At 42.7% G+C, this 21,545-nt stretch overlaps 1 protein-coding gene across 2 annotated transcripts in view; it reads left to right on the forward strand.

Annotated features, from left to right (window-relative positions):
- The window catches only part of ZNF488 (zinc finger protein 488), a 73,188-nt gene extending 55,170 nt beyond the window's left edge, over positions 1-18,018 (forward strand). Inside the window, exons 1-3 of one of the 2 annotated variants that reach the window (XM_083146042.1) lie at positions 2,987-3,063; positions 16,657-16,863; positions 16,944-18,018. In XM_083146042.1, coding sequence (XP_083002168.1) covers positions 16,749-16,863; positions 16,944-17,680 — 852 coding nt within the window. In that variant the 5' untranslated portion in view covers positions 2,987-3,063; positions 16,657-16,748 and the 3' untranslated portion in view covers positions 17,681-18,018. Of the gene's footprint in view, positions 1-2,986; positions 3,064-16,656; positions 16,864-16,943 lie in introns of those variants that run through there. The other variant, XM_083146043.1, reaches the window with a different exon arrangement.
- Positions 18,019-21,545: the final 3,527 nt, after the last annotated feature.

Genomic DNA, 21,545 nt, shown 5'->3' on the forward strand with positions numbered 1-21,545 from the left:
GTCAGGGAGGGGGTTACATGCTCATTGTCAGGGGGTTTAAATGCTTGTTGTCCAACAGTAGGTGCAAAGCATGCCAGCAGTCCCAGAATTAGCACTTTCTGGGTGCCATCACAGACGCTAGAGGTGCAGGGGGATCTCTAGTGTCTGTCTCCTAGGGTGCGGAGAAAATTTTTTGAGGGTCGCAGGTTCTGTAGGTGGACAAGGACTCCGAGTCCCCGATGTAAGACCCTTTGTGTGACTGTCTCATGACAACTGTGGAAACTCTGAACAACACTTTTATTACCAACATCTATTTCAACTTTTAAAAGTCTAATCTGCTTTGTCAAAAACAGCCGCTTTATTATCAAATCCATGGCCGTTTTTGACAAAATACATGTGTATTCCGACTGTCGGAAACATTTACGTCAATTTAATTTAGAATGTCTCACTGCCTATCGCATTGGCCGCTATTCCAACTGTCGGAAACATTACGACATTGGGAATCAACATTGAATACCCCCAGAAATGGGGAACAGACATTTATTTATATTATTGTATTACTGCGGGAGACCAGTCAGTACTTTCAGGGGTTTTACCTTTCATTTTTCAAATAAATTGCAGCAAGTGGGCACCGTCTGTACCATACTAATCAGCTGCCATCACCTGTGCACAAATCTGCTCCGTTCCAATGAGCATCTGTCCCCGGGCACATTGGAAAGGAACATGAATGTCCAGTTCAACATCTATAAAAAGAAAATGCCGTGACTGCGCTTCATTGATGCGGAAAACAGGTCGCCAGGGTGGCTGGTGGGCAGGCGGGATGTCAGCGAGCAAACAGACAATCGCTAGGATTTCTAGATGGATTTCTAAACACATTTCAATAGTGTTTAATGGTACAATATTCATGCTATACTTAACCCTTTCAGGTCCAACATCTAGTCAGGCTCAACAGCCCTAGCGCCAGTAGCAGGTCCACTGGTGAACCAAGTTCAAATAAGAACCTTAACATTGTTCAACATTCAATGTAGACCATTTCTAAATAATAATAATAATAATAATAATAAAAAATGACAATTAATTTAAACATTTAAACCAGACTGTTTGAATTGCAAAAAAAAATGTATAATATTTTTGAAAAATTGTCCACATCTATTTATTGTATAGTTCTATGATTTAAAAAATATATATATATGTCTTTATCATTAAAAAATGGCATTTTGTACCTTTTACCTGTATTTGCTGTTTGGCTGCAATGTTTTATGTGGAATACGGTTGCTAGGTTGACACTAGGAAGGTCGACATATGTACATTAGGTCGACCACTAACAGTCGACACGTGAAATAGGTGGACATGGCTAAGGTTGACAGGGTCGGAAGGTTGACACAAGCATTAGGCCGACAATGGGAAGGTCGAGAGTCAAAAGGTCGACAGTCATTATGTAGACCACTATTGGTCCACAGGCAGTAGGTTGACACATGAAAAAGGTCGACATACATTAGGTTGTCATGGCCAAAAAGTTGACATGAAAAAGGTTGACGAGTTTTTCATGTTTTTAAAAAAAAAAAAAGGGACTTGTTCATACCTTACCATCCTAGTGGACGTGAAGGGGGAATATAATAGTGTGTTGAGCACAGCGAGCCATGCCGACCTATGTCAACAAAGACAACCTAAAAAATACACGTCCACCTTTTTCATGTCAACCCTTTGCATGGCGATCTAATGATTGTTGACCTAATGATCCATACCCCCTTGGTATGCCTGTTTTAGATGCGGTCGAAACGACGATGGTTTTGCAAATGAGATTAGTGGTAGGCCGTGCATGAGTTAAGGCCACAGTGGGCCCCATGCCAAGGTACCATTGCAATGTCACTCAAAGCGAGGAATCCATCACAGAGAGATAGATAAGAAGAGCCTTAAGGGCCCGCTGCTTTAAGCTCAAAAACCGTCCAGTGTGTGCAGGGCAGCGATGAGCGGTGAGTGCTGATGCGCGCTCCTGCATCATCGCCGGTGGCCGCTGTTCATCTGATGGTATTACCAGGATATGAGCAAAGGGGTGGATGGCTCTCCATAGCGTCCTGCTATCGGAAGTCGTCCTACCCTGGGAAAATCGCTCAGAAGGGCAAAAATCATTTTCAGCCACGCAATATTCCCCATCATCATTGTCCATACATGCTGGGTATCGCGGCTCCTGGGGGGCGTTTCTTTTCACTTGGGGATGGCTGCCATGCAGTTCGATCACTAAAGAGGATCACCGCTGCATCGGCATTGGGAATGCATCCGAATCAGTCCCTTGTGTGCGCAATCATGGGTAATTTCTTCACCTCTCCTGCTTTTTAATTCCATCAATCTATATATCAAAAAAAAAAAATGATAATGGTACATGTCTTAAAGTTGTATTTTATGTAGCATTTTCGGCATACATTAACCTTCGTCTTAAATAATAGGAATCCCTTAAACGTTCATGGTGAGAGATGATTCACCCATCCGCACCTCTGGGATATATCTTGTTCTGCTGTAAAACATGTTCTCTGCTAATGATCTAATTTCTATGGTTTCTATAGAAATGTATTCCATTTTAATTGTTTTTATGCTCATGTGTTCCTCAGTCATTTCCAGAATGTATACAGGTGGTCTGCAGTGTAGATACGGCATATTCCCCTTGTAATCTTATGAGCTGTAGGAACACAGACATATTAGTGTGGATTATTGGACGTGTTCTCTCATCCCGCTGTTCCTTCAGGAAAAGGTTAATAGGGAGTCATTTAAACTTGACCCAAGAGCCCTCTAGCTTAGGCAATTTCATTGTTGAAGGTCATCTAACCTTTTATCAGCTTTAACTATTGCTGCACATGTTGAAAAGGAACAAGATGTATCATCCAATCTGCCCCTGGGGCTATTAGATTTGTAACCCCCCATTATTGTGTCACTGGTTCTTCACCCTCTCCCATGAATGGCTGTGCCTGCTTTTGCCCCCTCCCTCCGTCTTCCCTTTAAGTCCTGTGTCAGTGTCACAGTTTGTCTGTTGGGTGCCTTAAGCGGATGATGGTCAGAACTCCGGCAAGCTGCCATTTGGCTCTGTAGCAGGTACAGTAAGCTCTTGTTCCTTCTGGGATTTGGCTGATGCAGCTCGGGGACAGAAATTCAAGTTAGCCTCACTGCTAGAGCACGTGAAATGACATTTATAAGTATAGCAGGACAGAAGAATACAGACATGCAATGGGGTAATGATTAAATAAATGGCATGCCATAGTTTGTCTATTATCTCTGCAAAGTAGATATTTTCTTACTAGGGAAAAAATATATGGTGACATGAATAGCATGGATACAGTGCTGTAAGTGTGTCCAAATATTACATTCAGTCATTATTATTATCAGTATTTTTTATTAGTATCATTAATATAATAATTATTGTTGTATAATTATTAGTACTATTATTATGTAGTATTATTATATTATTACTATTATTATTAGTATTATTACTATTAGTAGTAATAGTGATACCATTATTATTACTTTTATTATTATTAGTAGTAGTAGCAGCAGCAGCAGCAGTACTACTAGTTCTCATCCAGGTAACCAACATTCTAGATTCCTGATCTGGACTGCAGATTATTGCACCCCCTGTCCTGGATTGGTTTGATATTGCCATAGGTAACTGATCAATCTACTCACTGCTTTAGATATCAGAAAAGTGTTTTTGACTAACTTAATTTTGCAAGTTAACTATGAAATCTCTTTTGCTTCTGTGAACGGAGGAACTTTATGTTAGCCACTTTTATTACTTCTCATTGTAGTGTGGGGGGGGGGGGGGGGTGTTTGGATGGTAGAGTCCAATTAAGGAGAGCACATGCATTGTCTCAGCATTTAAGGATCATTGCATAGGCTGTGTGCATGGTATAGCTGTGTGCACAATATTAGATCATTTTAAAGGGCAGCTTCATTTAAACATAACTGCAGCGTTATATCAGCGTTATATCAGCGTTATACCGAAGTGAAACTGAAGGAGAAACAGCAACCACAACTCTGAAAACCAAAGGACTACTTTCAGTGAGTTGACTTTATCCTCACACCATACAACTCCTGCCTGCTTAATCTGGATATTCTTCCATAATAACATCACCTTTTTGACATCAGTAAGAACATTCACTGTAACCGTTAATGCTTGTATTTGCACTGTCAGTCTTGAAAATGCTCCACCTGTCCTGCACTTCCACTGAAAGCAATTGTCTCCCAAGGTTCTGTGTCAGAGACACCATATAGGTGTCTCTGAACTGCAAGTGCTGGAGAATAATTTCTCCCCGTCTGTAGATCATCCATTCTCAGCCGTGTGTGTGGGGGGGAGGGGGGGGGGGGGGGGGGAATCAGAGATTCTAATGATACACTTCACTTAATCTTGTCTCCTATTCATGCTGATGATAATGGTGAATACATATTCTGCCATTTTAGGATTAATTACGTATTTATATATTTATATAAGATAGAACAGACTTCCGTTTGCGTTCTGTGTGTAACAGCTGCACCCTACAAGACCTCCCTGTTAGTTGAGTACGTTACAGTTGAATAGAAATGGAAATAGATGTAGAGTGCGCTCAGTAGTAGCCACAACCTTTCTGCATAATGTATCAGTGGATTGATTTAAAAAAATGTATTAAAACATAACAGAAGACAAATATACATCAGACACGGTGTCCATTGATTAGTTCTTTGAAGATGGAAAAGACCCAACGCGTTTCGTCATAAATTACTTCATCAGGGTTAATGATTCAGAACCATTATTATTATAAGCTCCTTTTTAATGGACGTTCGATTACGTCCAATGGAATCAAAGGGAAAACGTAGGCGTTGGACCGTCCATATATTGTAAAGTAAACCAGAAACCGCAAACCAGTTCTTCTAGTGTCTGCATGCAGCCAGCCTTTGCATATTGACATCATGACGCAACAGCGTATGTGATGTAAAATACTGTGTGGCCACAGCAGGTGGGCCTGTGTACTCAAAATGCCAGGGCTGATTTTTGGTCCCCGTCCGGCCCTGCTTTGTATTATTTTGGAATTCTTGTATTCAATTACTGTATTCCTCCAATATATTTTGGAGGATGTCTATAAAGTCTACTGTATAAAGGGTCCAAAGGTCGATCCAAAATGGTTAACATAGACAAAGTTGACATAGGCGAAAGGTCCACACAAGAAACAGGTGGACATGGAGGTGGTCGGTACATGAAAAAAATTGTTGTCAATTTATAGATTTCAGTACAAGGACTCCAGTTTAGTGTAACGCATCCCCTTGGGGACTTTACCATTTCCAGTTGGAGACCAAGTGGATGATAAAGTATGGAACTGTAAAAAACAAAACAAAAAAACATATGTTGACCTTTTCATATGTCGACTATTTCCAGTGCAGTCAACCATGTGCTGTTTACTGTCGATTTAGACACTGTCTATAAATACTAGACTGATTATTTATTTATTTATTTATTTTAGTTTCCCAATTCTAAAAGTAAAGGTTGCCAACTACTCTACTCAAAGTAATTAATATTGTGTTTATGACTGGAACGAAGCATTGTTTTTAAATGTATCACATATGTCAAGAAAGAGAAAAGACTTCAGCCAGAAATATTTATACCAATTACCAATTGTTTTCTTATGCTGTATCCATACAGCATTGTTACTATAGTTAATCCTCAATTAGTGAAATCATTATACTGACCTCATTCAGCGCTCTTTGGGGGCGCTCAGTTTGGTATTTTGTGTATAATACAACTACTTTGGAATGTGGGACCATTTCTCCAGCATATTTTTATGCATCCAGCGCATTCAGTGGTGGAACTTGTGGCTGGTGAGCCCAGGTTCAAAAATAGAATTTGGACCTTTCTTCTTTACCTCAACCCAGGTGGACAATATTCAGTATGGCAATGGGTGACAGGGAGTGGCAGATGATGGCAGGGGAAGGCAGAGTGTCACAAGTAAAAGAGTGGGTGACAGGAAGAAGGTGACCTGCTGCATCAATGGTAGTTCCGATAAGCATTTCTTTTTAACGGTCATCCATAAATATATATATTTTTTTACATTTGCATTTACACATCTCACTAATACAGCGCTTTACAAACATTGGGCCTTATTTTGGTTCATTCTTTCTGACAAAATCCTTCTTAGATGGGCAAAACCATGTGCACTGCAGGTGGGGCAGATGTAACTTGTGCAGAGAGAATTAGATTTGGGTGGGGTTTTACTTCAAAGTGAGATCAATATTGCAGTGTAAAAATAAAGCAGCCAGTATTTTCCCTGCACAGAAACAAAATTACTCACCCAAATCTAATTCTCTCTGCACATGTTACATCTGCCCCACCTGCAGTGCACATGGTTTTGTCCATCTAAGAAGGATTTTGTCAGAAAGAATGAACCAAAATAAGGCCCATTGTCTTTAGTCTTTATTGCTGTAAAATAACATTAACGGCATGTTCACACCAATCACCTGTTAATGCTCCTTCAGCGGTCTGAAAAGCAGAATACAAACAGGATGTACTCGTGGGTGCGCCCACCATGTAGTATGGCCTATTTTTGTGCTGACGCATTCCACCAGTAGATTGTATTCTTAAAGGTGAAATGCGTGTAAGGAACATGGAAAAAGTGCTTCAAATCGATCACTAGAGCCCCTTTCATATGTAATTATCAGTCTTCAACCTAGGCTCAGAGTCAAGACACAAAGCTCGGGTTGAAGCCAGGGGTAATCCTTTCAGATGTGGATGATGAACCTGATTATTCCTGGGTTGTCACCCTTTTGCACCGGACCTGGGTCTTCCACTGACCAGGGGCTTCCGGCATTCAGTGGACTCTCGGAACTAAATCTCATCTCCAAGCGCCAGTTCCCTATGACAATCAAATTCTTTTAGGCATTACCCAAGTTATCAAGACCCAGGTGGCATCTTACAGACCTACAGATAAAGTTGATAATTTTTGTTCCAACCAGCCAGATCTGAAGATAAATCGATAAGTGTATGGCCACCTTAAGTTAGATCATATAACTAGGTTGCAAGTTCCGGGAAAAGCCGTGCTAGATCACTTTAGGTGGTTGCAAGATGTCGCTGAAATGGACTGGGGCCATAGTTGGAGGGGCTGGAGCATATGGCGGAGGGGTGAGGCCTCCATAATTTTGGGGTAATGCAGAGTGCTCCCCGAGCAGCTGGGCAGGCCCTGACTCCCCTCCCCACACTGTTAGATGCGCAAAGCATCTAATCCGTAATCTCCGGCTCCTCGAACTGCCCTCCCCCCTCCGGCAAATACTGCGGCCCGCCGGTGGGACAGCGGGACAGTATCCAAATGGTGGGACAGTTGAAAGGTGTGCAACAATGTGTGGAACAGGAAGTGACAGTGGCACAGTGAATGCAGGGGATCAGTGAGTTCACCATTTCTGAAAGAACCAATACAGTCCATGATAGTATACTGGTCCCCACAAATTCATGATGAATTAAGCCATTTGTGCTTACCAGTCATTTTGTGTACATATAAACATAGAACTTACCAGCAACCATTGTCATCATACTGTATCACAGTTAAACCTGTACTCTATGTCAACAATTAGATTGATATATATAAGTTGTCTACTCAGCGTATCATTAAATAAGCAGGCTTATACTTATACCTTAGACTGAAACCTAGACGGAAAGGTAATCGGAAAAACAGAAATGAGCGGTAAACAGGTCATGGTGACAGGATGGGGCACATTCTTCCATAAAATGTCTCTGCGTGTTGATACTGATGCCGCCTCACATAAGCTATAATTGAGTTCTCTGCTTTGCAGACGAGAACAATACTTGGAAGTGATCTTATGCTGCAGGAAGTAACTAAGATTCTTAACTGCATGGCATAGGAAATTATTAACACAGGGTCATAGATAAGGCAGCCTCCATACACTCAGCTTAAAGAGGTACAATCAGAGCCGAATTTCCCATTAGGCACGTGAGGCACCGGCCTAGGGGTGGCACATGTTTGGGGGCGGCACTTGGATGCCTGTGATAGTACTGTCAGCCCAAAATGTACCAATAACTGCAAAATATCCACTGTACTGTACTATATTCCATCTTAAATAGAGTGTAAATGGATAGGACATGCAGATACTGCCCCTATAAACTGTTCTACTTAGTAAACATTATTGTTGTGCCTAGGGGCGCCCTCATCCCTAAATCTGCCCCTGGGTACAATCATAACTTAAATGAAGTATGAGGTGCATTGGTTTCTTAACCCTTAAAATGTATGTGGATTAAACCATACCGCATGCAGTTTAGGGGAATAGGAAGGTCCCATACTGTATATCTTCCACCTCCCATGGACTGGAGAAACGGTACCAGTGACGTTCCAAATTTGGAGCCGGTATTGTGATTGTGGACCTGCAGCCAATCAGGAGCTACCACTGCAGGCGCACCTGAGTGACTGTCAGACTCCATTTGGTTCAAAATGCTGCTGGTTCTGTTCTATGACTTCCGGTGGAGCCCAACAATCCACATCACTGACTGGTCCGGTCCCAGGAATCCAGACCAGACTTTTTTTGAGCAATTTGGCCTTTCGTAATTGGGGGCTTATTCTGTTTCACTCTCAGAGGCAAATTCCTTCTCAAATGGACAAAACCATGTGCACTGAACATGCCAGGTGTAACATGTGCAGAGAGAATTAGATTTGGGTGACTTATTTTGTTTCTGTGCAGGGAAAATACTGACTGCTTTATTTCTACACTGCAATATAGATCTCACTTTGAAGTAAAACACCACCCAAATCTAATTCTCTCTGCACAAGTAACATCTGCCCCACCTGCAGTGCACATGGTTTTGTCCATTTGAGAAGGAATTTGCCTTTGGAGTGAACCAGAATAAGGCCCTTGGTGCTATTAAGCAAGGTACCAGGTAAATCCAAAGTGTATTTGGTATGGTTAGTATGTCAAATATTGGTACTGTATACTTACTGCAATCTACAAGTGAAGAGTTTCATGGATTGCTATATCAAGGATCACACATCTACTGTGCAATGTATATCATGACACTCCATATTATAGATTGCCCCATGTCCTCTATGTATTCTTATCATGAATCTTTTCCATCAGGTTAACTAGTGTCCTCCTCACTATGTCTCCATGTACTACCACCACATTTGACAATATTGTCATACCTTTCTCCAAAGGTCCCTTCATGCCATTATAATACACTATCATGTCATCTAGAGGTTGCTCATATATCCAAGGACTGACCCACAGGGGTACAGGGGAAACCCCTGGTGGGTCCCACTGTTGTGGGCCACACTCCTCCTGTGCAATATAATTATACATGTGTTACATTATACAATACATGGCGAAATGTCTGCAGTACATTGTTGTTATTTTGGTACATTACCTTGCATGCACTAGCAGTATTTAATATATATACATTTATGAAAGGGCACAGACCATACACTCTCTAATGGTTAGTAAAGCCTTAGTGTTGTCTGGCCACATCCCCTCTGGAGACTGGTCACACTCCTAAGCATGGGTCCCTACCATAGCATTGTTACAGTACCGTCATGTCATCAGTAGGTCCACTATTCCATCATATAATCCCATCATGCCTCCTTACAGTACCGTCATGTCATCAGTAGGTCCACCATTCCATCATATAAACCCATCACGCCACCTTACAGTACCGTCATGTCATCAGTAGGTCCACCATTCCATCATATATCCCATTATGCCTCCTTACAGTATCGTCATGTCATCAGTAGGTCCCCTATTCCATCATATAACCCCATCACGCCACCTTACAGTACCGTCATGTCATCAGTAGGTCCAGCATTCCAAAAAATATACCATTATGCCTCCTTACAGTACCGTCATGTTTATCAGTAGGTCCACCATTCCATCATATAACCCCATCACGCCACCTTACAGTACCGTCATGTTATCAGTAGGTCCACCATTCCATCATATAACCCCATCACGCCACCTTACAGTACCGTCATGTCATCAGTAGGTCCACCATTCCATCATATATCCCATTATGCCTCCTTACAGTACCGTCATGTCATCAGTAGGTCCCCTATTCCATCATATAACCCCATCACACCACCTTACAGTACCGTCATGTCATCAGTAGGTCCAGCATTCCAAAAAACATACCATCATACCATTATGCCTCCTTACAGTATCGTCATGTTATCAGTAGGTCCACCATTCCATCATATAACCCCATCACGCCACCTTACAGTACCGTCATGTTATCAGTAGGTCCAGCATTCCAAAAAACATACCATTATGCCTCCTTACAGTACCGTCATGTTATCAGTAGGTCCACCATTCCATCATATAACCCCATCACGCCACCTTACAGTACCGTCATGTTATCATTAGGTCCACCATTCCATCATATAACCCCATCACGCCACCTTACAGTACCGTCATGTCATCAGTAGGGGCACCATTCCATCATATATCCCATTATGCCTCCTTACAGTACCGTCATGTCATCAGTAGGTCCCCTATTCCATCATATAACCCCATCACACCACCTTACAGTACCGTCATGTCATCAGTAGGTCCACCATTCCATCATATATCCCATTATGCCTCCTTAGAGTACCGTCATGTCATCAGTAGGTCCCCTATTCAATCATATAACCCCATCACGCCACCTTACAGTACCGTCATGTCATCAGTAGGTCCACTATTCCATCATGTAACCCCATCATGCCATCTTACAGCACCATCATGTCATCGGTAGGTCCACCATATAACCCATCATGCTACCTAACAGTACTGTCATGTCATCAGTAGGCCCACCATGTGTCTTAAAAGAGTGATAGTCTATAGAAAGACCGTCAATAGGTCATCTCCAGATGTTCAACAGGCAATACTGTAGGTTGATATGGTCAAAAGGCTGACAGTCAAAAGGTTGACATGCAAATGGCTGATGGAAGAAAGTATGCTAAATGTCTTTGTTATTTTAGACCTAAACCCAACCCTCCCCCTGGTGCCTAACCATTAGCCTCCCCCCAAGTGCCTAACCCTAAAATTAAAAACCATGAAAAAGCATGTTTTGACCATTTGCACTTCCTCCTTTTGAACCCATCTACCTAAATCCATGTTGACCATTTAACTGTCGACATGTTGACCATGTTGACCTTTTTTACCATGTTGACATATTGCATTTTGGCTATCTGGTGTCGACCTGTTGAATTTCTATCTATGGTATCCATCCGGATACCATAGGAATAGTCATACTAGAGCACTCTTTGTCCAAACATCATTTCCCCCCATATAAACATTACAGTCCTGCCACCCTATGGTGCTGCTGATACAGGAAGTAGACATTGGGTACTGCCGCTTCCATGATGCTCACTGGCTGGGCGGCCCTTCCATAAACAATGCTGCAGTGGTCAAATTGGGCTCCCAGGGCCAACAGCTTCCCATAGAGAGAGCCCATGACGCAGTCTCCTTTCTTTAAAAAAAATGGGTACATCTGTTTAAAATATAATAACATACAGTTTCCAATAAATTTGTAATAAAACAAAATGTGCTGGATTTCAATAAAGAAGCCAATGAGGACAAGAATCAGCTGTGTCCCATTGTGCAGAACATCCCAATAGCTTTGCTTTCTTTTTTTTTCCCCATTAGCAAAATAAATACATAATAAAAAACTAGCAAAAACTAGTTATCAGAGAGGGGATTGGGTAACTAAAAACTGGAATGGGCCGGACCCTGGAACGCATTAAGTTCCTGTAGTAATCTTAGCCAATGTGGAGATAGTTGAGTGCTTACCAGTGGCGGCTCCAGAGGGAGAGGGGGCATTTTGAATGACAGTTGGTTGCAGCTGGTCCAGCTTCCTTATTTTTATTTTAACTGTGCTCTGGAGCCTCCCCTGGGGCTTACCCATCCATCCCTGTTTGTGGGGGTGTCCCTTTGGGGGGGGGGGGGGTGTATGAGACACATAGACCTCCGATTAAGCAGAAGTTTGCAGCAGGTAGACTTTGAACATTGCATAGTCATGGTGGAGATTGGGGTAGCAGTGGTGGCAGAGGCGTGTATATAATGGGTGCAGTGTGTGGCGCACATGACCTCCTGAGTCCAGTGGTGGGGGCACACCACACAGGCTACCACCAATGTTTTTTAATACTTATTTCTCTGGAGGCGAGCGATGATGGCAGCAGTGCTGCGGAAATCACTGGAAAAATGGCCGCCGGAAGTCTGCCCAAGGGCATTAGAGCCTGAGTCCTCAAGTGCTCAGAATCTACAGCGTGGGAGGACAGAGGATTCTGCAGACTGGCATCTTCCTTTCTTAACATCTCTGTGGTGGTGGTGGTGATGGGGGCTGGGGGTTGTCCTTAGTAATCAATTTCCAATAATAGGCTATGCAAATCAAGTTTATTTGGTTATTTGTTTAATGACTCTCCAGCATTGTAGCCCATAGCAATTATATTCACATCCTTCCTTTAAAGGCCAATTGACCTATCAGTGTGACTTTAGGGTGTGGGGAGAGTCACACTTTTCCTTGTGTCGACATTTGGTCGATGTTGACCCATCAGCATGTTATCCTATAGACTTTGGAGCTATACTGTACATAGTAGACCTGGAAAGGGGGAGGGTGTGGGGAGTGAGTCAGTGTAGGTTGGAAGCAATAAAAAAATCAAGAAGAAAAAAGTTTGACATCAATGAGCTAAAAACTGGTATAGCTAGAGAGGGGGCGTGGCCACATGGAAAGGAGGCGTGTCCCCACAGCATTGCTATAGAAATCTAACAAAATCTGGAGTCACTACATCCGGTACAAAGCCACTGCTTGCCGGTACAGACCATAAAAATAAAACAGTACTGTACCTGCTAAAATGGTACAGGTGTGTAGTAGGGGTTCTGAGTTACAAGGCAAGGTCCCAAATGTCCAAACTGCCATCTCCCATTTTTTGGTACTAAAAGCAGCACCCATATAAGTTTCTAATGTGTACTGCTTTATTATGGAATATACCAAGTTCTAGAATGCGTAGGTAACCCTATATGTACACAATTATGCCTACTCCAAAACTTACTGATATATTTTACTTACTGGCATATATTGACAAGTGCTATGACAGCACAGGAGCTAGAACCTGAAATATATATATATATATATATATATATATATATATAACAAAAGTGGGAGACTTTCGTTTGCGCTGGTTGTTATAGCAGCACTCTATAAGTCCTCCCTGTTAGTGGAGGATGGAATAGATAGATAGAATAAAAATATATAGGGTGTGCTTGATGTGATCCACCACCTGAATCAACAATTAAATGGTAGACCATACAATTAAAATCAGTAAAATTTATTAGATCAAAACAGACACGGATTCCATAATCCAATTCTTCCAAAAATGATACCCGACGCGTTTCGTCATAAATGACTTCATCAGGGGTTATGTTCTCTAAACCATTTGAAGTTCGGTTTAAAGATTTCTTGATAGTGTTAAAGATTATGGAAAATAACTCTTTTCCCACAGGATAAGAGAATCTCAAGTAGGATTAAAGGATGATATTTCCACTAGGTATAGTGCAATAACCTGGATCAATGATCTAGCTCCTGTGCTTCCAGTGTCTGAATGCATCATATATATATATATATATATATATATATATATATATATATATATATATATATATATATATATATATATATATATATATATATATATATATATATGCTTTTCCCTGGACACTGTAATGTTGTGAGAACTTATATAATGTAGATGTTTTGTCATCGTTATGCTGCACATGTTTTTCCTTAAAATAAACTGATATTTATTCAATTATTATTATTATTATTTTATATGATTAAAAAAAATGGATGTATGAATACAGTAAGCAGGTTGTTCTATATGAACTGGGAATATGACAAATACAGCATAAGAAATGGCCTGGAAGGTGGGGGGTAGGGTGGTTGGGTTTTCCGCTCATTCATAAAGAGGTTAAGGGTGAATACTGCACAAAAGGGGGCAATTCAAACCTGTTTGCTAGGCTGCGTATGTTCACAGAGTAGCGAACAGGTTAAAGCCGTCTGACCGAACGGCTGCCCCACCGCATTTGCATGTAAGGGGATGTGTACGCTTACACAAAACCCCTCGCATGCGGCCACACGGAGGAGTAACCATTCGATGGTCACTGACCATCGAATGATTTCTGCAATTACTTTTCAGATGGCTGCTGATCTCCAAATTTGATGGCGGGGGGCTGACATCAGGTAATGACATTCCTGCGTTTCCAGGGGTCCTCAAACATCGAGGAAGGGGCTAATTTCGGACCCAAATAAACAGGACTGAATCGGCCCCCACATAGGGTTTGGTGGGGGTGAACAGCAGAGAGGGCATGTACTGCAGTGTAGCATCTGTATAGAGAGGTCCGTGCAATGTGGTAGTTTCCTTGATTGCATTGTTCTTGACCTGGCTGTCACTGTCTGTCTCTCGCTCATATGCACAGCAGCCTAGGGCCGCTGTCACCATCAACTGGCTCTTTCTGCAACCTGACAAGAGCCAGGAAGCAGGGAATTGGCTTGACAGGGAAAATATCAACATGTACAATAATAACCGCTGCCTGAACCGAACAATGGGGGAAGCAATCAATCAAAATTGTAGTTTTCCAATTCACACAAAATAGCAAATATTCTATATAAACCCTGCTGCTTTCCCGTGGAATTATTGTGAATGATGGACAAAATGGACTTAGAATCCTTTTTAATTAGAACAATGCTGCTTCATTTGATCTGTATTTAATGCAGAGTTCTTCCTAGTGACTAATTTACAGTACAACGAGCATTCTATGACATCTGTGCAATACAGATAGCATTCTGTGGCTTCTGTGCAACACAGAGAGCTTTCTAGTACAAAACAATACAAAATATTAATGATTATGTACAAATGCTTATCTTATTATTGCTGCAAGAGGCTTTACACATGCAGACCCCCAATTTCTTAGTGGTTATGCAACGCAGTCCCCCAGATCTGTACCTGAAACATAACACAGATCTCAATAGCATGTAACACTTGAACTCACCCAGCAGCTTCCCGGGAGGAGTTCCATACGATTTGCGGCGCAGATCGGCAGGGGTCACGCAGTGTGGCGGGGGATGTGAAAGGAAGCCCATAAGCTTCTATGGGGTAACACCAGCAATAGTTGGCGTATCCCCCGTGGCGAAGCCCTGGCGGTGGGGCTTTGCTGCATATGAAAATGCGTTATTACCGCCTTTGTTGTTTAGTCCAGGGTTGCCGACCCTCCCGGAATGTGCGGGAGTCTCCCGAAAATCGGGTCCTTTCTCCCGGCCCCCGGAAGGGTGGGCAACCCTCCCGGAATCAGGGGGACCCCCACTGAGCCCCCCGATCGCGGCATTTATATGCCGCAATCCACGGGTCTCAGGGGAGGGGGCGGAGCTAAAACGGCACAATCGTGTCGTTTTAGCCCCGCCCCCTCCATGGATATCAGTTAGTTCGGCTATTTGTTGTAATGGGGGCGGGGCTTAATGACGTCACCGTTAAGCCCCGCCCCAAAAAATCGTAATGCAAGATTCCTCTCCGGGCTTCTCCCGGAGAGGATTTATTGAAAGTCGGCAACCCTGGTTTAGTCCATCCCGCCCATAGTGAGTAAGATTGCAATATTTGCGGACAACACAAAATTGAGTAAGGAATTGAACTCAGGAGAGGATTTGGAAACATTACAAAGTGACTTATTTAAACTGGAAAGGTGGCAAATGCAGTTTAACGTTGATAAATGTAAAACAATTCATTCTGGGAACAAAAATGAACAAGCTACTTATAGGCTAAATTGAGTTATTATAGGGAATTCTGCTGTAGAGAAGGTCCTATTGCCAGTGGGCGTGTTTACAGCAACTACTGTTAATGAATTTAAATCAAAACTGCATGCATTCTTGGCCACTAAGGGAATCCTACAGATATAACTCAAGCCAGCAGTTACAAGTCAAATAGGTTGAACTCAATAGGTTGAACTCAATCTTAATTACAATGTTACTATGTATGAATGTATGTGATCTTATGATGTATTGTAGTACAATATATATCATGAGATCACACTGACTCCCACAAGTAGGTTGAGCTTTTACCACCTAAGATTAGAGACTCCTAGACAGGAGGTTGGACTGGCCCACAGGGGTACAGGGGAAACCCCCAGTCTGTCTGTAGACCCACCTTCTCCTTTAAAGACCAAGTTCCAGATTGTGAACTTGAATTATATAATTATACATTTGTTAACTTATATTGCACAGGACTATGGTTTGTTTTCTAGAGGGTATTGCTGTCCTATATCTGGAACATTATCATGTATGCACTATCAGTATTTACTATATATATATTTATTATGTGGTCCAGACAATGCCCTCTCTTATGGTTAGACAAACCAATGTGGTGGCTGACCACACCCCCTCTGGAGACTAACCACACCCCTGAACATGGCCCCTCCCGCTTTATTCCCCCTCCCCGGTGTGCCCTTCATGCCCCAGTCCGACACTGCTCCTAGAGAGCATATTATACAGTATATAGCTTTACATACACTTCCTATATAATTTATATTCCCATTTGTCATTTCTATAATAACTTACTGGTGTTTAAGATTTTTCAGTTTGTATATTTATACGGTATATACTTTCTATTCTATTTCTAGTTGTTCTTAACTATTGTTTATCACATCTTCCAGGTGGACACAGCAAAGGGCCCTGATGTAATGTGACTAAGCTTGTTTCAAGCCTCATCTGATTCCGGTGAGCAGAGGCTGGAAGACTACTGTATATGCAGGGAGGCGGTACCTTTAGGGCTGTCCAGAAGGGAGAGCAGCTGTTGGTCTGGTATGATGGACCAATCACCAGAATGCTAGCTTTACAAGAGCTCAGAGCACTTAGCCATGGTAGGTCAATTCCCTTTATCTCTCCCCTATATCTCCCTATTCCCCTTATCTCTCTCCTAACTCTCCCCTTTGCTTTACAGAAAAGGACGGGTCACCAATGAAACAACCAAAACATGGCACCAACTTTCACAGCCTGGCAAGGGATGTGGAACAAGAGAGGACTGACCAATCAAATGAGGAGAAAACAGTACTTCATGAGAAAACCAACCTCTTGGGTGAGACCAGTAGGCGAGAAGAACTGTTAATGGGAATGACATCAGAATGCAAAGGGGAAATGTGGAGAAAGGTGAAAGCTGAGCTACTGGAGCAGAAGCGCAGCGCATTCACAGAAGTGTATAGAAGGAAGAGCATCTATAGCACCGGGGACAGGAGAATAGACTTATCAGGCAGTGCCTTTTCACCTGTGCCTGGCAGACTTGGCAATAAAATAAGCACAGTATTCAGATCTGGAAAGAGTTTCAGGGTCACTGCCCCAACTCATTTTCTAATGCCATGTGAATATTTTTCATTACCTAATTCTTTGGCTGTCCTGCCCCTTACAGAGGTAAGGCCGAAATCCGAAACCCCACACTCACCCCAGGTGCTTCCACCAACACTCACAAGCCTTGGGTCTACCGCCCAAATCTGGTGTGCCAAATGCAAACTCTCCTTCCGCATGACTTCAGACCTGGTCCTCCACATGAGATCACGTCATAAGGAGACAAGATTTGAAACGCAGGGTAAGAGACGAAGAGAGTTACAGCTGTCATGTCCTGTTTGCTACGCCAACTTTAGAGAGCGCCATCACTTGTCTCGTCACATGACCTCTCACTGCTGAGAGTTTTACGCATACTATATGCTGGACAAAGAAGTCAATGAATGCACCATGTTTATTTGTAGAAGGGACTTCTATACAGATATGGCCTTCAACAATTCCAGTCAGCTAACTTTGACCGAACATACTTGGACAAATGTATAATAATGCCGCGTAAGCATAACTGACTAGAATGAAAGTTGATATTGTATAATGAGTTCATGGAGGCTTTGTTTGGTTTTGGGGCGGGATGTGGGGATTAATTGTTTTTTGCATGTTTAAGGTAAAATAGATCTTAATCATCAGCACAATTTTGGAGTCATACACAGTGGAAAGCAGACACAGTGGGGTTTCAAAATAAATAAAACAAAGTGAACTTTAACGGACCGCTTACTAGTTTCTTCTTCCTCCAGCCTCCAATATATTCCATTCCATCATGTTTCCTGCATATCTATGTACTGGTTGAGTATCCCTTATACGGATATCCCAAAATTGAAATATTCAGAGCCGGCCCTAGCCTAAATGACGCCCTAGGCAAGATTTTGGCTGGTGCCCCCTAGCACCGCCACTAGTTGCGCCTCTGATCCTGCTCCCCTTTCCCAGCACCATCAACCCTCATCATAGCAGTCATCATTTTGGTGCTCCTACCCGCAATATTTTAAATAGAAACAGCGCACACATTTGGTGCGCAGCCCAAACAGGGGTGTGTTCTTGCTGGAAAGGGGCATGGCCACACAATAGTACCCCCAATTGAAATGATGCCCCACAGTAGTGCAACTTTATTCACATTATATCATGCGATGGTGTCCCTTATTCACGTTACATCACACAGTAGTACCACTTTACCTTATGTACATTACTCTTCACATTATTCACATTATACCCTTAGAAAAAAATACTGAGAAAATATTGTATTTTAAGCACCTCCATGGCCACACTGCAACCCAGCACAAAGCAGTGTGTTCTGGGCAGAGGAGAAGAGCTGCAGCTGCTGCTGTCACTTAAGGGGAGGGGGCCCGGGGCCCCCACTGGGCCCTTCCATCAGACTTTGGCCTGGGTAATTTGTACCCCCTACCCCTTTCTCTCGGCACCCCTGATAATACCACACAGTAATGCCCCTTACACATGACACACATTATTAATATCCTTATTACCATAATGCCCCTTACACATTATGCCAACCTTTACTAATGCCCTTATACACATAATGACACATGTAATGTCCCTTACACATATGTCGCACATTATTAATGCATTTATACACGGCACATATATGCCCCTTACACATATGCCGAACACTATTGCACAACCAACCCACCCGCAGACAGCACAGCCGCTAACACTGTGACCTCTGCCTCTGCTTGGATACAGATGTTTCCTCATACATCTTGCCTCAATAGGCCATGCAGCTCCTGGCCAGTTCTGCTAACGTTGGGTGCCTTTTTTGCTGAAAATTCGTTTTATTTGCATTGTTATGACCAGCACACAAAGGAGCTTCTGATGATTAAAATGATATGCGGCATGCCTATATTCTGTGAGCGACTCTGGCTGTACCTGCATACGGAATGCTATGTTACAGTGATTTCCATGAATACACTATACAATATACAATATAGGTATTGTAGTACAATATAGGCATGCTGCATATCATTTTAATCAGCAGAAGCTGCTGGTGCCCCTAGGCATTCCAAATGCCCTAGGCGATTGCCCTGTTTGCCTATGCCTAAGGCCGGCTCTGGAAATATTCTGAAAACCATAGATGGCCATCGGATTTGTCTCTAGGTCTTAATCTACTATTCATATATATGTAAACAAAGGTATTTGGTCACACTTGTTGATTCATGAATTAATTCAGGGGTTTAAATGAGACCTGTTGAAAAGGTGTATAACATCAAGCTGTGATAGAATGCCACATTTGTGTGGTACTGTGATAGGATGCCACCTTTGTGGGGTACTGTGATAGGATGCCACCTTTGTGTGGTACTGTGATAGAATGCCACCTTTGTGTGGTATTGTGATAGGATGCCACCTTTGTGTGGCGCTGTGATAGGATGCCACCTTTGTGTGGTACTGTGATAGAATGCCACCTTTGTGGGGTACTGTGATAGGATGCCACCTTTGTGTGGTACTGTGATAGGATGCCACCTTTGTGGGGTACTGTGATAGGATGCCACCTTTGTGTGGTACTGTGATAGGATGCCACCTTTGTGTGGTATTGTGATAGGATGCCACCTTTGTGGGGTACTGTGATAGGATGCCACCTTTGTGTGGCGCTGTGATAGGATGCCACCTTTGTGTGGTACTGTGATAGGATGCCACCTTTGTGTGGTATTGTGATAGGATGCCACCTTTGTGGGGTACTGTGATAGGATGCCACCTTTGTGTGGCGCTGTGATAGGAGGCCACCTTTGTGGGGTACTGTGATAGGATGCCACCTTTGTGGGGTACTGTGATAGGATGCCACCTTTGTGGGGTACTGTGATAGGATGCCACCTTTGTGTGGTACTGTGATAGAATGCCACCTTTGTGGGGTACTGTGATAGAATGCCACCTTTGTGTTGTACTGTGATAGAATGCCACCTTTGTGTGGCGCTGTGATAGGATGCCACCTTTGTGGGGTACTTTGATAGGATGCCACCTTTGTGAGGCACTGTGATAGGATGCCACCTTTGTGTGGTACTGTGATAGGATGCCACCTTTGCAATGAGACAGTTCATAAGATGCCATCTGTGCTGGATATACCACGGTATATATTTAGTATTATTAGAAAGTTGATTCATTTAGGAAGAGCAGCAATTCATCCATGAAGAGACCATGTAAAATAACAGAGCGGTGTCAACCACTGCTAAGGCATAAAAGTCACCAATGCTCTGCTCATTCTATATTGTAGCTGAAGCAGGGCCATTTTAACATACTGTATAGGGCGAAATTTACTAGAATATAAATGGCTGTGAATGCGCCTATTCGTAGCGATTCATACCCATATACGGCTGTAAATTCGTATATTGGAATTTACAAAGGCCGGTATACAGGCATTTGTATTTGTATTCCAGGCATATCCGTATTTCTGAATACAAATGAATACGCCATCAAAAGAATACGAATACCAATCACCATTCATCCAAATGGTGATTCCAAATTTACTAAATGGCCGTATGTAAAATGTGACCGGTATGGGACCCGACTATATGCCTCATTTTCAAGGCGTATTTGGCTGAAGCCTGCAGTCAGATCCATGCAGGCTTCAGTGTGTAAAATAGAAAAAAATAAAAAGACCCCCCTGGATATAACCAGCTCTGGGCTGAAAGAGCCGGTCTTGGTTTTAGAAATTCAGGGTCCAAGCCAGATAAGGGGTCCCCACAATTTCTAAAACCAGGCTCAAGGGCCGGTCCTGGTTACCAAAATATGACAAAATGAGTAGGGGTAAGCCAGCAGGGTAATGCCATAGCCGGGGGAAACTATTTATACTAGTTCCCTTAGCCAAAGCATTAATGCTCCTTATTCATCAGCCCAGGCAGGCACCCTGGGGGAGTGGGGACCCCCCAAAAAAGAGTTCTCACTCCAGATTTAACCCTGCCCAGGCTGAAACCCGAGGCTGTCAGCGGTGCCCTTGGGTGGTGGGCACCGGGCTGATGGATTTTGTGTAAAAGAAAGAGTTAACCTATTCTGTTATGTTGGGCAACTACAAGTCGTGTAAGCCTGCGCCGCATGCAGGGACTTAGAGAACCACGAGTCCCAGCATGCGGAGCATTAAAGGGCCCACGGGGTCTTATAGTTCTACAACATAACAAATAGTTAAATAATACGCACAAATATAAGAAAATTAAAAGTTAATTATACACTACAATCACTCGCACTATACTTACATATTGGTCCAACGCTTCTCCAG

This window comes from Crinia signifera, chromosome 6 (genome assembly GCF_055691185.1).
Source record: "Crinia signifera chromosome 6, ASM5569118v1, whole genome shotgun sequence".
NCBI lineage: Eukaryota > Metazoa > Chordata > Amphibia > Anura > Myobatrachidae > Crinia > Crinia signifera.